This window comes from Arachis hypogaea, chromosome 3, assembly GCF_003086295.3.
Source record: "Arachis hypogaea cultivar Tifrunner chromosome 3, arahy.Tifrunner.gnm2.J5K5, whole genome shotgun sequence".
In the NCBI taxonomy this organism is placed as follows: Eukaryota; Viridiplantae; Streptophyta; class Magnoliopsida; order Fabales; family Fabaceae; genus Arachis; species Arachis hypogaea.
Window position 1 is genome coordinate 140,471,500 of NC_092038.1, and position 14,713 is coordinate 140,486,212.

A 14,713-nucleotide genomic window follows, 5' to 3' on the forward strand; every position below is an offset into this window, starting at 1 on the left:
AATCACAGTAGCATATGGTATGAAAACATCAATGATAGATACTGAAGTCACAGTTACTATGATCCTTACAGCTAAGAAAGTTATTCCGATTGAATTTATTATTCACGAAACCTTCTTACAGGTTTGACTGCTTCCCAAACCTTCTACTCAAAACAGGTATACCAGCATGAAAAAGCTATAACAGCCTTAGAAATAAAGCAACATGAAATCATAAAACAAAGGGAACAGGTCCAACACATTTCTTCATTTTCTTCACAAAAACTCAGCAAACCTTAATGTTGCACTAGTCATCATCTGCATCTGCAATGTAATACCACAGATAAATAAATGCAGTGAGGAAATGACAATCCAGAAACACGGAACACATCATAAGAAGCACAAGAATATTGATTACACAATACGAATAAATGGAATTTCTTGCTGAATTAATCAGTTCTCTAAAACCTCAGACAAACTAGATAAACCAGTGAAAGTATTCTCCACTCTCCAGATTTTCTCCATGATTGAAACAACCACATGTTCAAAGTATCTTGCTTTCCTGTTGTGTCCTAACTCCTAATGTTGCATCCAGGATCTATTACAAAAGAAAAACTCCACAATATTCAAGCTACTATATCCCTAGGGTAATCAGATTCTTTTGCAAAGATGACTAATGTTCCATAATGAACAACATCATGCAGCATTAGCCATGCAAGTTTTAGATTTGCATTTAATTTGCATAATCTCATTTTGGTTTAACTATCTTTATAAATTGCCACACTGCACTGAGGTAATCTTTATCTGAGAGTATCTAAAACAAAAATTTCTTCCCCGGGAGTGTAGTAGTGTACAAAACATAATTCCTACATGAGTTAACTAAAAGGATTTAACATCTTCAAGAGTAACAGAATCCAAAAACCATTTCATACTTTCTTCAGTCGGTACCAAGAGGATCAGGAGGCTGATTCATTAGGATGATTTCAAAATTTTATCCAGATTCCAATAAGACTTTACTCAACATTCCATACCCGCTAAGACACCCCCAAAGTGGTTAGTTGCAGTACTCAAGAGATCAAATCCTTGAAGTCTTTACCTAATCACTAACCCAAGCTCAAAACTGTGGAAATTTACTCAAACCAAAAGAGAAAATAATAAATCAAAAAGAGACTAAAAATTATGGTGTGGAAAGAGGAGGGGGGGGGGGGTTAGGGTTCCTATCTGTGACCCTCTCCACCCCATTGCCTTGAAATAGTTGGAGTTCCCTTTTCCAGTCACACAGCATCAATCCAAACAGCAATCATTATCACTTCAATTTACAAATCCCCTAGGAACAGCGCCACTAGTTCCCACAAATTCAACCCAAACAACAAACACAAATATAATTTAAAATAAAATAAAAAATAGAAGAGAGAATACAATCAAGAGAAAGAAACAACGCAACGAAATTGAAAACACAAATGGTGTATAAATTCAGGTTGGCGGAATGAAGAAAAAGAGGGGAAAACCCTAAATTGAATTGAATGATAATTGGAGGAGATTAAAATACCAATATAACGTCTTTCGTTAGCGGCCTTGGCCTTCTCGAGCATCTTATCGAGGTCTTGTTCGACCTTGGCCTCCCACTTGAAGAGCTGGTCTACAAACAAAACGCCCAGACCCATTCCCAACACGTGCTCCCATGGATCTACAACAACAAAAACAACAACAACAGAGTCGGTGAAAAAGGAAATTTTCTAGAGAGAGAAGGTTTTAGAGGAAAAGAGAGAGGAGAATGTTAATACGGCGCATGTAAGGGAGTTTGCGGAGGGCATTGGAGTACATCTGAGTGCCCAAACCCAATAGGGCTCCGATCGCCGTCGAGCTTAGCGGCATTCTTCTTCTCTTTCTCTGTCACTACTCTCTTCTCTACTTCCCTTTCCTTTGCCTTTCTTATTCTTGGCCACTCTATATTATTACCACTTTTTTCTAATTAGAAAAAAAAAATCAATTTTAATGCACTGTTACTTATGTTAAATCACATACTTTGGAAAAAATTTTAAGTGTATTCCAGTTGTATTAACCGTTGCTTTTAATTAATATATATTATATATTTTTTATAATTTAGATCAACAGTTAAAATAACTAGAATACCAATATTCTTAATACACGTAAAACTCTTCCCTTTTTTACTTGGGTGTTTATGGATCTGGTATGTATATACGTGATGTTTATCTGTAGATATAAAGTTAATCTATAAAGTTATCGAATTATATCCTATTTACGCATTAATAAGATCAAATTGCGAATTTTGTGTAGGTATTCGCATGCTATCCATAAAAGTAAAGAAATAAATAAGTAAATTTTTTTTATGTTTTTTTAAACTAATAATTATTATATATGTTGTATTATTTTAATTTATTATTTAAGAAATATATGTTTAATACTATTTTAAGAATAAACATATTTAAAAGAATAGAAAAATTGAATTTTATTGATATTTTTTAATAAAAATAAGTTTTTAAAAATATTTTTATGTTTTGTGGATATATCTGATATCCGATTCGCAAATATACGGATCGGATCCAAGCTTAAAACTGCGGATATTAGATCTGATCATCCGATCATTTTAATATGGATCGAATCAAAATTTTGGCTATATCCGATTCGATTCGATTCGATCTACATTCACTCCTAATTTTTACGTAAAATTAATAATTAAAAATTAAATTAAATTAATTAAATTATTTAATTATTTTTAAATATTAATTTTACATGAAGATCAATACATATAAATTTATCTTTTATATAATTATTATTTGTTAGTTATAAAAAAAAAACTATTTTTGCTATTGTCTTGAGAGCCATTTGTCTGCTCTCATTTGTTTTGATGATTGAGAGAAGTATTTTTTTAAAAGTAGAAAAATATTTTATACTTGAATATACTTATTAAAAATAATTTTTAATATAATAAATATATAAGTATTTCTTTTATATAACTATAATTATGATTCTGAATAAAAAATTTATTTTGCATATCATGACTATTTTTCAAATAGAAAAAATACAATTACTTTATTATACATGACTTATTAGTATAGAATAACATAATTACATAATTTTTAGTAGAAAAACTAACTATATTATCATTTTAATGATATTTTAATTAAAAATATTTATAACGTCAATGTTATTATTTCTTTCTTTAACTATTTTGCTTTTAATAGAAGCAAGTTCCTATCAATTTCTCAAAAAATTGTAAAAATTGATTATTTTCTGCTTTTCTTTTTTTTTTTTTGTAATACAAAAGAACAACTCAAAAAATAAAATAAATATTATTTTGAGAAGGAAATACTTTTTATTTTAGAAACACAAACGCATGCTGAGATTATTATTAATAATATTTGAGAGATAATAAAAAATTAACTAAAATAGAATAAAATTATCTTATTTAAAATTTAGTAATTGTTACTATAATTAATAAATATTAAATAAAATAAATTTTGGCTACTTTTTTTCTTTTTAGACCGAATTGTTATTTGGACATTAAAAACAAACAACTTATAAATATATAGTAGAAGAAGGAAAAATAAAAAATATAAAAAAAGGAGGAAAAACAACAAAAAAAGCTAATTGATAATAAATGTTAAGAAAAAAAAGTTTGCATTATAGACAGTTTGCTATATATATCATAAGATGTCTATTGATTTCTTAAACTTTTTAAATAATAGTTTTCTTTTTTATTTTTAGAATTTGATCATATCACATTGTTAGCATTTTTTTCCAATATAATAAGAAATATCAATGTATTTTTCATGTCATTATATGAAATTAACTTTTCTATAACTACTAAAAATAAAAGGTGATACAGAGACAAAATACGTTTATTTTACTATTGACAGTGTAAAATATCTTTCAAACTTTCACTAATCATATGATTCATATCCCTCAAAATTATTTCTCTTTATCTCACCCAAAAAAAAAAAGCAAATAATAGACCTACCTACAAAGTACAAACCATCCCAAAATCTCAAAAACACAAAGTCTGACAAACTAATAATAGGGTATTCGTTCAAAGTTCAACCAACATATATGCAAATAACTGTCCGCCAGCATTTCCTCTAATTTTAGGCAAAAGATGCACAAGTTACAACAATAATCAAAGTAAAAAACAAACAAATTAGAAACGAAGCTTGTTTCTTTCCTCTCTAATTTCTCTCTCTTAGCTCATACCCCGTGATGCATACTAAATATAACCATAGTAAACAAGAATGAGTTACACCCAGCTCTAAATTTAACCCTTAACCCCTATATGATGTTGTGGAAGAAACATCAATTCTCCATTACTCTATATACTCTAATACCTTCGTTCTCTCTGATTCAAGCCATTCAGAGTTTTAAGAAATCTTTTATACTGAAGAGATTGAAATAAATACATCTATACTTTCAATATTATTATTGCAATGGATTACCTCTCTTTCTTATAGGGACAAATTAATATAGCCTTTTGATCCTTGCTTCATCTTTGTTTGAAGGTTTAAATAAGGATCAAAGGGGTAAGGCTAAGACAAAAAGATGGCATCATCGCAAGTTCAATTTGCTGCTCCTTTTCAATTTGGTTGTGTTTCTCCTGGTGCTGCATGCCATGAGCACATCAAGAACTTTGAACAGGACAATCTTGATGATTCTTGGGTCTCAAGAGTTTCTAGGAACAACCTTGGAACTCTTGGTTTCTTAAAAAAGAATCATGTTTCAGTCAATGAAAAAGAAGATTCTTCGCTGTCTGCGCTGATGAGCCCAAGGCACTCAGCAACAGTTAAGGACCATCATCATAATAATCATCATAATGATAATCATAAGGAGAATCCTCTAAGGTGTTCAAGTTTTGTTTTGAGGTCCTCCAAATCTTGTGCTCCTAATGATGACTCTTCATCTGTAGCTGATATCTCGCACCTCGCGGCTTCTTCTCTTGTTCGGATATGGGAGAAAAGGCTCCACCATTACAACAATGAGGCTCAGGCTCAGGTTCAGGCTCAGGCTCAGGCTCAGGCTCCAGTATCTCCGGTCCCAGGTAGCCCGCGCATTAGGGGACGCCGCGCATTCAGTGATTTGTTGTTGCAGTTTGAGAATGATTGCTATAGAGAGCTTAAGGACCTTGCATTGAGGGCTCCAGTTTCCAAGTTCACACAAAGAGGTCGCATTCAGGTATATCTAAAAAACCAAAAAAAGAGTATCGTTCCATTGTTTATTGTTCGTTTGGTACTTGATTTTATTGCAAAAGAAGCAGGACAGTGTTATGATTTTTCCATTGCAATTTGTTTCCTTAAACTACTATCAATGCAGTCAGTGCTGAAACTAAGATTGTTACAACGCGGAGTAGCAGAAGCTTTTGATCAATCAGCAATATCTAAGATGAACAAGAACAACCAACCACAAGGATATGCAATTAAGGAGATAAGGTATGACAATCCCTTATCAAATGTTTTGATATTTTGTTGCATTCATGAACATCGTGAGATCCATAAATGAACTCTATAATTGTAATTGTTTCAAATGAAAATGCAGGGAAAGATTTGGCACAGGAATTAAGCATAAATCTCCAGCCCCAACAAGAGTTTCAGATCCAGGAATGAATCATAGAAATGTATCAACTAACATGACAGAACCTAAACAGAACGCAATCTTGCAGACTAGTTCCAATAACAAGGAATTAGATCATTCAAGTTCATATCTCACATTCCAAGGACAGAGCTTGGATTCTCAAAATGATGATGATGAAGTTACAAAAGAAATTACTATCACGCCTTCACCAATGGTTGATTCAAATGCAAATAAATCTGATCATAACGTAGAGACAAGTGAACAGAAATATTCCCCTACTGCTAATACTAATACTACTGAAGCTTGTCACAATCATACATCAGAAAAGGAGAATGGAATTAACCAGCAGCAGTATACCGAAAACTGTTACGATGAAATCGAAGAGGAAGAGGAAGAGATCGATGACCAAACCTATGATGAAGATAGTAGTTATGATTGGATCAGTCCTATTTCTCGACCTAGAAGCTACTGGGAAGAACGTCGTCAAGAATGGTATAGGGAGATGCTTGGCTATGGTTCGGACAATGACGAAATCCGCAATCTCCTTCAAAGGTACACATAATTAAACTATGAAATTCATCACTATTTTTAATTCAATGAGATTAATGCATTCAAGTACCTTGTGTATGTTTGCAGAAAAACAGTTTCCACTTTCCTTTCTACCGCCGAGTTCCGCGAGAAGATAGATAGATTAATGATGTCTCGAACTGGATCGATATCACGAACACTTCAGGGTGACGACGGTGACGACGATGACTATGAAGAGAGAAGGCACCGTCGATTAATGGAGTTTTTCAAACAGCGCCTGAATTCGAGTGGCAGTCCTCAAGAAAGTGGCAGAGACGAGGAAGCGAGAGGTAATGAAGAAGAGAAGAGGATAAATAATCATCAAGAAGGAAAGGGAACGAGTATCATTAACAATGATTCGGATCATGAATCGAGTGATTGTTCAAGTAACTCTTCGCCAACGCTTCATACACCTTCCCCTGTGAGTTCATGGAGTTACAAAGACGGTGAATTAACCGGCGATGAGTATGATAGGGTTACATATATATCATCACAACCTCAACCACCGCCTCCTCAATCGGAGTGTTCTTGTCAGCATAGGCGCCAATTCTCTTCATCCTCCTCAACTCCATCTTCAATTGTGAGTCTTCAATCTTGCATAGTTAGTTAGTTATTATTAATTAATTGAATTAGGGTTAGTAGTTAAATCTCTTCTTGATGATGATGATGGATAACATGTTATTGTTGTCACTTGTAGGAAATGGATTTCTTGTATGATATGAGAGGGCAAATGGGTCAACTCTTTCGCGAAATATCTGAGCTGAGGAACTCCATTAACAGTTGCATCACTATGCAGATGCAGATGCAGATGCAGATGCAAATGCAACAATTCAAGAACCAGGATGTTTACTCTGGTTTGTGATTAACTTTTCCCCTGTGTTTGTAACAATGTCAATAAAAGTATCTATGATATTGCAACTCATTTGTGTTTGTTAAATATTATATGTATCCACCTCTCTCAATAATTAATTAAGGAACTGATGCAATGCTTTATATGTAACATGATTTTACAGCTAAGAAAGAAGAAGAGCAGAAACTCAACGATAATACCTCAAAGAAAGGCAAATGTCGCATTTGCAATGAGAGGAAAGTTGAGGCAGTTTTTTACAGGTATTTATTTATTTATTTGCTTATTTGCCGAAACTTAGTCTTTGTTTTTTCAAAGACAATATAGATATAATATAATAATTTTGCCTATAATTTATTTTTGCAGATGTGGACACATGTGTGCTTGTCTCAAGTGTGCAAATGAGTTGCAATGGAAAGGAGAAAATTGTCCTATTTGTATGAGCCCAGTCTTTGATGTTGTGCGAGTATATGACGAGTAATGTGACAAATTCAGGAATTAGAAGAGTCTACATTAATATATACGATGGGTAGAGTCTAGCACACACTAGATGACGACTAAGAATAACTAACTATATACTAGATGTTATAGGAGTAAATCTTCAACTACAAGTTGTGATTTCTCCATTACACATATACGTAATGTATATGATTTTTTCCAGGGAGAAACTCATTTGACACCACATTGGTGTAACTTGAAAGTTTGAAGTCTAGCCTTTTTGGTTTCTTGGTTTCTTCTATGTCTATGTGTTCTCTACCTACCTTAACAAAGGGTTATTAAACATGAATTTCATTAATTTTAGAAATGTCCATTTTGGATGATTATTCAAATTCGAATAGAAGACTGAAATTGCAAGACAAAAATAGTAACATTAGGAACAACTAAAAATGAATGATTTGAAATACTAGGAATTAGAATTCACTCGAGAATTGAATTCTAGTTCTTGCTTTGAAATAACTAAAAATGAATGATTTGAATTCTTTTGAGAATTTTAATTCCCATTTTTCCTTCATTTGTAAATCAGACCAAAAAGAGTAAAGCCATATATTAGTTGAATTATAAAAGGAAAGCCTTGACCAAGTTCATGTTCATTTGAATTTTTATTATATTACGAATAAAATTGTTTTTCTATTTTTTTTTTTTTTACAAAAAGGCAGGAAGCCAAGAAGGTAAGAAAAAACAAGAGAAAAACTCAAATCAGCCCCTGACAATTATCTCGAAAGACAACGAGGCCTTTGACAAAAAAAAAACTCCAATCCGGCCCCTAACAAAAAAAAACTCAACCCGACCCCTGACAATTACCTTGAAAGGACAACGAGGCCCCTGTGCCAACAAAAAATTAATGTTATTTTTTTTGGTACAGGGACTAATCAGTCCCAAAAAAAAATTATCAGGGGCCGGATTTGGTGTTTTTTTTTTTTTGGGTCTCGTTGTCCTTTTGAGATAATTATCAGGGGCCGGATGGAGTATTCACTCAAAAAACAAATATTAAGAGTTTGTGAAATTATGTAGATAACTCATGATCATATATATATGAAGACGATTTCTAGTGTTATGCTAGGGTGAAGTTGGTGTTCTAATTTGGTGAAATTTAATATTCTAATTGAATTTGATTCAATAGCTATACTAGTGGTGTATTGGTTGTGCTTCAAAGAGGAAAATTTGCGTTTTACAGAGTTAAGTCCCACTTTAATACCTGAGATTGACGAATTGCATTAATTTAATTCTTGAGATTCTAATTGCATTAATTTAATCTTTTAAATTAAAAAAAATGTATCATATTAGTCTTTTTCTCTTTTTCCATCACCGAAGCACTGACATAGCCAATTTTTATCACGCTGAACACAGTAACGAATAGATAATATGTGTAATCATTTATATTTACTTTATCTATTATTATTTGTGATTTTTTTTTTGTGTATGTCTTTCTATTTACTAAACCAAACATTTCAAAAAAGAAAGAAAAAATCACCCCGATAAAGTGATCACGTTTTAACAACAACTCATGCTTATATAATAAATAATAGTTAAAGTTAAGAGAGGCAAGTTAGTAACACTTATCTTTTAGTGTGCTCATGACACGCTAAAAATTGGGTTGTTACAAAAACTATTGCTGACTTCCTGTAGAGCTCCTTTCTCTAGAACTTTCCTTCCCTTAATAATGTTGCGGCAGCCCCACGATGGGTTGATCTCCACCTTTGCTTTCATGAAATTTGAATATCTATAGTACTTACTGTGCAAAATTTTGGCAACTAGAGAGTTAGGTCTTGCTAAGGGTCTCCAACCTTACTTTGCTAGTATTGCTAGGTTGAAAGCTTTTAGATATTTGAAATTAAGACCACCTTCTTCTTTTGACCTACATGAAATCCTCCACCCGATCCATTGTATTTTTCTTTTTGAGTTCCTTTGTTCCTACCAGAATTGCATAATTGTTCTTTAAAGTTCTTCAATTAAGGTTTCCAGGAGCTTAAAACAACTGAGACTATAGATCGAAATTGCTATAGCCACGACCTTGATCAACACTTGCCTTCCGCTTGTCGATAGTAGCGTTCTCTTTCAGTGACTCAGCTTTTGACACACCTTATCCTTGATGTAGTGAAAAGTAACCTTTTTTTTTTTATCTCTGAACCACCGCCGATAGTCCCAAGTATTTGTTTTGGTTACCAAAATGAGGAATTTAAAGAATGTGTGCTAGATTATACCCCACCCCTATAGGTGTGTTTTTACTGAAGAAGATCGATGATTTGTTTAGATTTACCTTCTGACCGCTGAGCTCCTTACACACTTGTAAAATCTAGATTAGATTCTGACACTTTTCTTCCGTAGCCTTGCTAAAGATAATTGAGTCATCTGCAAGGAATAAATGGCTTATCTTCGAGCATTTCTGATCCAGTCTTAAACCGGATATTTGCCGCCTCTGCTCTCCTCTGTGGAGCAAATGGTAGAGACTCTCTGCACAGAAAAGAAAAGGTAGAGAGATAGAGGATCATCTTGTCGTAACCCTTTACATGGCCTAAAATAGCCATGAGATTGACCATCCACAGTAACAGAGTAGAAAACTGTCGTACTCAATTTTTCACAAAAACCTAACTTCCTCATCACCGCCCAGACAAAATTCCATTCCACCCTGTCATACTCTTTACTCATGTCAAGTTTAAGAGTAAAATCATAATCACCATACTTCTTGCTTTTAAAAAAACTACATAAATTTATGAGTAATTAAGATGTTATCACTAATCAATTTTCCTTTAATAAAAACACTCTGTGAGTCACTAATGATTCTATTCATCGCTCTTTGAAGTCTATGCACCAGAATTTTCAAAATTATTTTGTAAAAGACAGAACTGAAGCTGATCCGCCTAACTTGTTTCATGCTACTAGTATTCAATACTTTTGGAATAAGGCAAATGTGTGAATGGTTAAAAGCTTTAAGAATTTTACCTCAAGAGAAGAAATTTTTTACTGCCTGAACCACATCTCCTTTTATTGTACTCCAAAAAAATTAAAAAAATTTTCTAGTGACCCTCATCCCCAGGAGCTAAAAATGGGTTAATGGAAAAAGTTGCTGCCTTGATCTTCTCCTCTGAAACAGTTCTGGTTAGTGCTTGGTTGGTGTTTGAGTTAATTTTGTTTGATATGCCATCTAGCTCTGCATTTGGGTCCTTTGGTTGACAAGTAGCAAAAAGGTCTTCAAAATACTGCTGGGCTACTGCTGCAATATCACTCGGTTTAGTCACCAACTCTCGCTCACTATTCTCTAACTCCTGGAGTTTGTTTTTCCTATTCCAAATTTGACATTTGGAATGAAGAAACTTGGTGTTTCTATCACCCCATTGCAACCATTGTATTCTAGACTTCTCTTTCCAATGCATGTCTTCTTGCTCAATAGCTTCATTTAGTTCCTCTAAAATCCGAATTGCATTTCTGTTTGCTTGCTGCCCTTTTGCAGCTTCTGTCTCGATCTGGATTTTGAGGTTGAGAATGTTTTGGTGTGAGTTGAAATAGGAGTGTTTCTGCCAGTCTACTATTTTATGCCCACAATGTTTCAAATTTTCTGCTAGTTCATACATTGGAGAGCCAGTAATATTAACAGATCATGCATTTTTTTTTACCAAATTAATGACTTTTTTCATTTTTGCATCATCTTTCTTGAAAGCAAAATCTCTGCTTTACTCTTCTTCCCTCCTTACCCAAACATAGCATTAAAGGTCTATCATCTGAGCCCGAATTATCTAGGTACATCAAAAAACTCAGGAAATTCGGTTCTCCAATAAGTTGTCACAAAGCCCTATCAAGTCTTTCTTTAATTAAATTACATCCAAACTGTTTGTTATTACAAGTGAATTTGTCTCCCTCAAAACCAATATCCATTCCTCCAATACTTGCAAAATTATATTGAATTGTGATTCCCTTACAGATTCTTCAATGTGCATATGAACTCCAATAACCTCCCAGTTTACACTAGTTTGCTGATCTTCTATTTTGAAGTGAATAAAAAAACATCACTATTCAAGATCTTAACATTAATTCCATCTCCCCAAGTTACCACTAATCCACCTGATAGATCTATTGGGTCAACCGTGAATACTGAATTAAAACTAACTCTCTTTAGAACTCCTCCCATAGTTGAGGAATTGTTCTTTGTCTCACACAAAAACAAAACCTCGGGGAATAGAATTTGTAAATCCCTTTTATGTTGTGAACTATCAGGGATTTTTTCAAACTACGACAGTTCCACATCATCATTTTCATCCCTCCTTGGGTGCTAGTTGACAGGTAGCACCCTCTCCTTCAGAATTCTCCTCCATATTCTCCTGACAATGTTTTTGTGCTAGAACATCCCCTTGTACCTCCAAACCTCCTTTTGACTTCTGTAGCAGGTTTATGAGAAAATTTGTTCTAGCTAACTGTTTTAGACTTTGCCGTTTACGTTCCCCCTTCCCTTCTACCTCTTCAATGGCACCAAATGAGAAAAAGGTTTCTGCAACATTGTCTTGCGCCGTGATAGCCGCTATCTTATGAGTGTTGTCTTTGCTTCCTGAAGGTTTCTCCCATTCCTTACTCCCCCCTTATTTCCTCCCAACTCCAACAATTTTATTAGGCTTTGGACTTCTTCCTCTTCGCTCTACTGTTGAGAATTCTTTTCTTGTAATAAAAGAGTAGAAAATTATCAAAGTAGGTTAACTGGGATTGGCTTCTTTTGTGTTGGGATGTCCTATTTTCTTGATTTTAGACAGTTATAATTGGTGTTTTCCTTCTACTTTTCCACTCTTCTTCTGAACTGTTCTGCTCTTAGCCATGCACCCCACCCTTCTTCCACCACTTCTCCCTTCGCCACCTTCTCTAGATGATCACTATAGTATCTGACTTTGTGACCCAAATAGCCACAACAATAACAGAAATTATCGATCCTTTTATATTTGAGATTCAGATCAATAATTGTATTATTACTACTTACGATCTTCATAACTCTTCTCAAGAGTTTTGTGATGTCTAGCATTACTTGGTTTTTTAAGATTTAAAACTCTTTTCCCCTCGTAACGAAAATACCCACATCCATCACTTCTCCTATCGATTCTCTAATCGTTTTGCCTAAACTTTTGGTCTTGCATTGCTCTGACAATCTCCAAAGTTGAATCTAGATAGGTACAAGGCCGAATTATTTCTTCTCATTTATACTTGAATCATCCTTCCATTTTTACAAATTCAAAATGTAATTCTTAAACAACTACAGAGTCCCTTTCTTAATTCTAATCACATCAATCTCATCATCAAAGAAGAATTGAAACAAATTACCTCTATGATCCTAAAATCTGAAACCCTTCGATTGCCTCTAAATAGCACTCATCAGATGTTCTATCATGCTTTTTGTGCATTTTTCCAAACCTTTCTTGATGTCATCATCTTCAAAAGAGAGTATCTAACTTTCTTCAGGCTCGATCTGTCTCCTATTCTCTTTTTGAGAGACAATAAACGCTGCCATGGTTGACTTTATGGTATTCAATGTGTTGACTTACAAAAAAAGAATTGCTAGAAACCAGTAGAAAAAATCCCAGTCGTAGATTCCAGCTCTTGTTTTAATTATTGTCTTAACAACTAACATACTACATATATTTTTTTATTTTATGTACATCTCTGTCTTTGTTACGTATGTTTTGGTGTTTAATAATATTTAGGAGACAATAAAAATCAGCACAAATAATTAAAAATTATTTTATTTAGTATTTATTAATTATTATTAGAATAATTATATAATTTTAGATATAATAAATATATAATTATAAATGTTATGTATATAAATTATGAATATTATATTATATAAGATAACTAACATAAAATAATAATATTCTAAAAAATAATATGATAAATATTTTAAATAAATATTTTTTTAACAACTAACCTGACTTCTTTTTATTTTATTAATTAAAATAATTTAAATATATAATTACTTAATAACATCCTGCATTTGATGTATAGACAGTATCATTAAAATTAGAGAAAATTTTACTCTCTTCTTCTGAGAGATACTAAAATGATATTTTTTTCTCTATTTATAAAATATACGTTCTCCTCCCTTATAATTTTAAAAAATTTTTTTTTTTAATTTATTTTAAATTTTTTGTGTTAACTGATGTTAATTTTATCCATTTTAAAAAAAAATAAATTATTTTTATAAAAATATCCTTTAACAAAAATTTTATTTTTTATCATTAAATTTTGCTTACGAAAATATCTTTTAATAAATTATTTTTTATTAATTAAATTATATTTTTACCAAAAATATTTTTTTTAAAATTAATAATTAATTTTTTTTAAAATATCCTACAATAGTTTTTTAATTATTAAATTGTGATTTTACCAAAATTTTCGTTAATAATTATTTTTATATTTTACTATTAATTTTTCAATGTCAATATATATTATTTTAACTTTAAATAAAAAATATTACCACCTTTAATATATATAACAATTAATATATACTGATATCGAAAAATAATTTTACTAAGATTTTTTTATTTAATGTTAAAATAATATATATTGATATAAAAAAATTAATAGTAAAATATAACTATAATTGTTAACAAAAATTTTGGTAAAATTATAATTTAATAATTAAAAAATTATTGAAAGGTATCTTAGAAAAAATAATTTAATTATTAAATTTTTTTAAAATATATTTTGATAAAAATATAATTCAATCAATAAAAAAATAATTTATTTTTCTTAAAAAATGGATAAAATTAACATTAGTTAACACAAAAAATTTAAAATGGATTAAAGAGAAAATTTTTTAAAAGTTATAAAAGAAGAGAATATATATTTTACAAATAAAAAAAAGTGTCATTTTAATATCTCTCAGAAGATGAAAGTACAATTTTCTTTTAAAATTATTGTTATTCTACAAACAGAAGACAATAATTAAAACTTATATCTGAAGAGAGAAAAAAGATTCTATTAAATATAGAAATGCAACCAGAAGAACGTGGCTCGCACTAAAAAATAATGAAGTAATCAATTTTTAAAGATTAATAGTTAAATGGGTCTATAAAAAATATTTTTTTTAATTTATCTTAAAAAAAATTTATCACTTAAATTAATTTTTTAAAAAATATAAATTAATTATTTTTGTCCTTCTGTTACTTAATAAATAATTTTTGATGATTGATGATATAAAATATTAACTAACAGAACACTTAGCATGTTTAATTAAATTTTAAATAAATATATTTATAAAAAATTATC

General features: G+C 31.4%; 3 protein-coding genes across 3 annotated transcripts; 1 reads left to right on the forward strand and 2 right to left on the reverse strand.

Moving 5' to 3' along the window:
• Positions 1-15: 15 nt before the first annotated feature.
• Positions 16-1,985, reverse strand: LOC112734664 (uncharacterized). The gene is made up of 3 exons (XM_025784079.3): positions 1,761-1,985; positions 1,526-1,663; positions 16-300 (listed from the first exon to the last, which is right to left on the reverse strand). Exons 1-3 carry the CDS (start codon positions 1,849-1,851, stop codon positions 284-286), a joined length of 246 nt encoding a protein of 81 aa, XP_025639864.1. The 5' UTR covers positions 1,852-1,985; the 3' UTR covers positions 16-283.
• A 2,331-nt stretch (positions 1,986-4,316) lies between these two features.
• Positions 4,317-7,800, forward strand: LOC112734665 (uncharacterized). The gene is made up of 7 exons (XM_025784080.3): positions 4,317-5,160; positions 5,299-5,414; positions 5,521-6,108; positions 6,193-6,703; positions 6,821-6,977; positions 7,137-7,233; positions 7,337-7,800. Exons 1-7 carry the CDS (start codon positions 4,531-4,533, stop codon positions 7,449-7,451), a joined length of 2,214 nt encoding a protein of 737 aa, XP_025639865.1. The 5' UTR covers positions 4,317-4,530; the 3' UTR covers positions 7,452-7,800.
• Positions 7,801-10,485: 2,685 nt separating this feature from the next.
• On the reverse strand, positions 10,486-11,040 carry LOC140183663 (uncharacterized). Its single transcript, XM_072232128.1, has one exon. The coding sequence runs from the start codon at positions 11,038-11,040 to the stop codon at positions 10,486-10,488; it is 555 nt and encodes a 184-aa protein (XP_072088229.1).
• Positions 11,041-14,713: the final 3,673 nt, after the last annotated feature.

Excerpts from the sequence above, each read along its gene's own strand:
- LOC112734664 (XM_025784079.3), bottom strand. The coding sequence starts at position 1,851 with ATGCCGCTAAGCTCGACGGCGATCGGAGCCCTATTGGGTTTGGGCACT. Across the intron at positions 1,664-1,760 it reads CAAACTCCCTTACATGCGCC|ATCCATGGGAGCACGTGTTG; the intron begins GTATTAACATTC and ends TTGTTGTTGTAG.
- LOC112734665 (XM_025784080.3), top strand. The coding sequence starts at position 4,531 with ATGGCATCATCGCAAGTTCAATTTGCTGCTCCTTTTCAATTTGGTTGT. Across the intron at positions 5,161-5,298 it reads CACAAAGAGGTCGCATTCAG|TCAGTGCTGAAACTAAGATT; the intron begins GTATATCTAAAA and ends CTATCAATGCAG. Across the intron at positions 6,109-6,192 it reads ATCCGCAATCTCCTTCAAAG|AAAAACAGTTTCCACTTTCC; the intron begins GTACACATAATT and ends GTATGTTTGCAG.
- LOC140183663 (XM_072232128.1), bottom strand. The coding sequence starts at position 11,040 with ATGTATGAACTAGCAGAAAATTTGAAACATTGTGGGCATAAAATAGTA.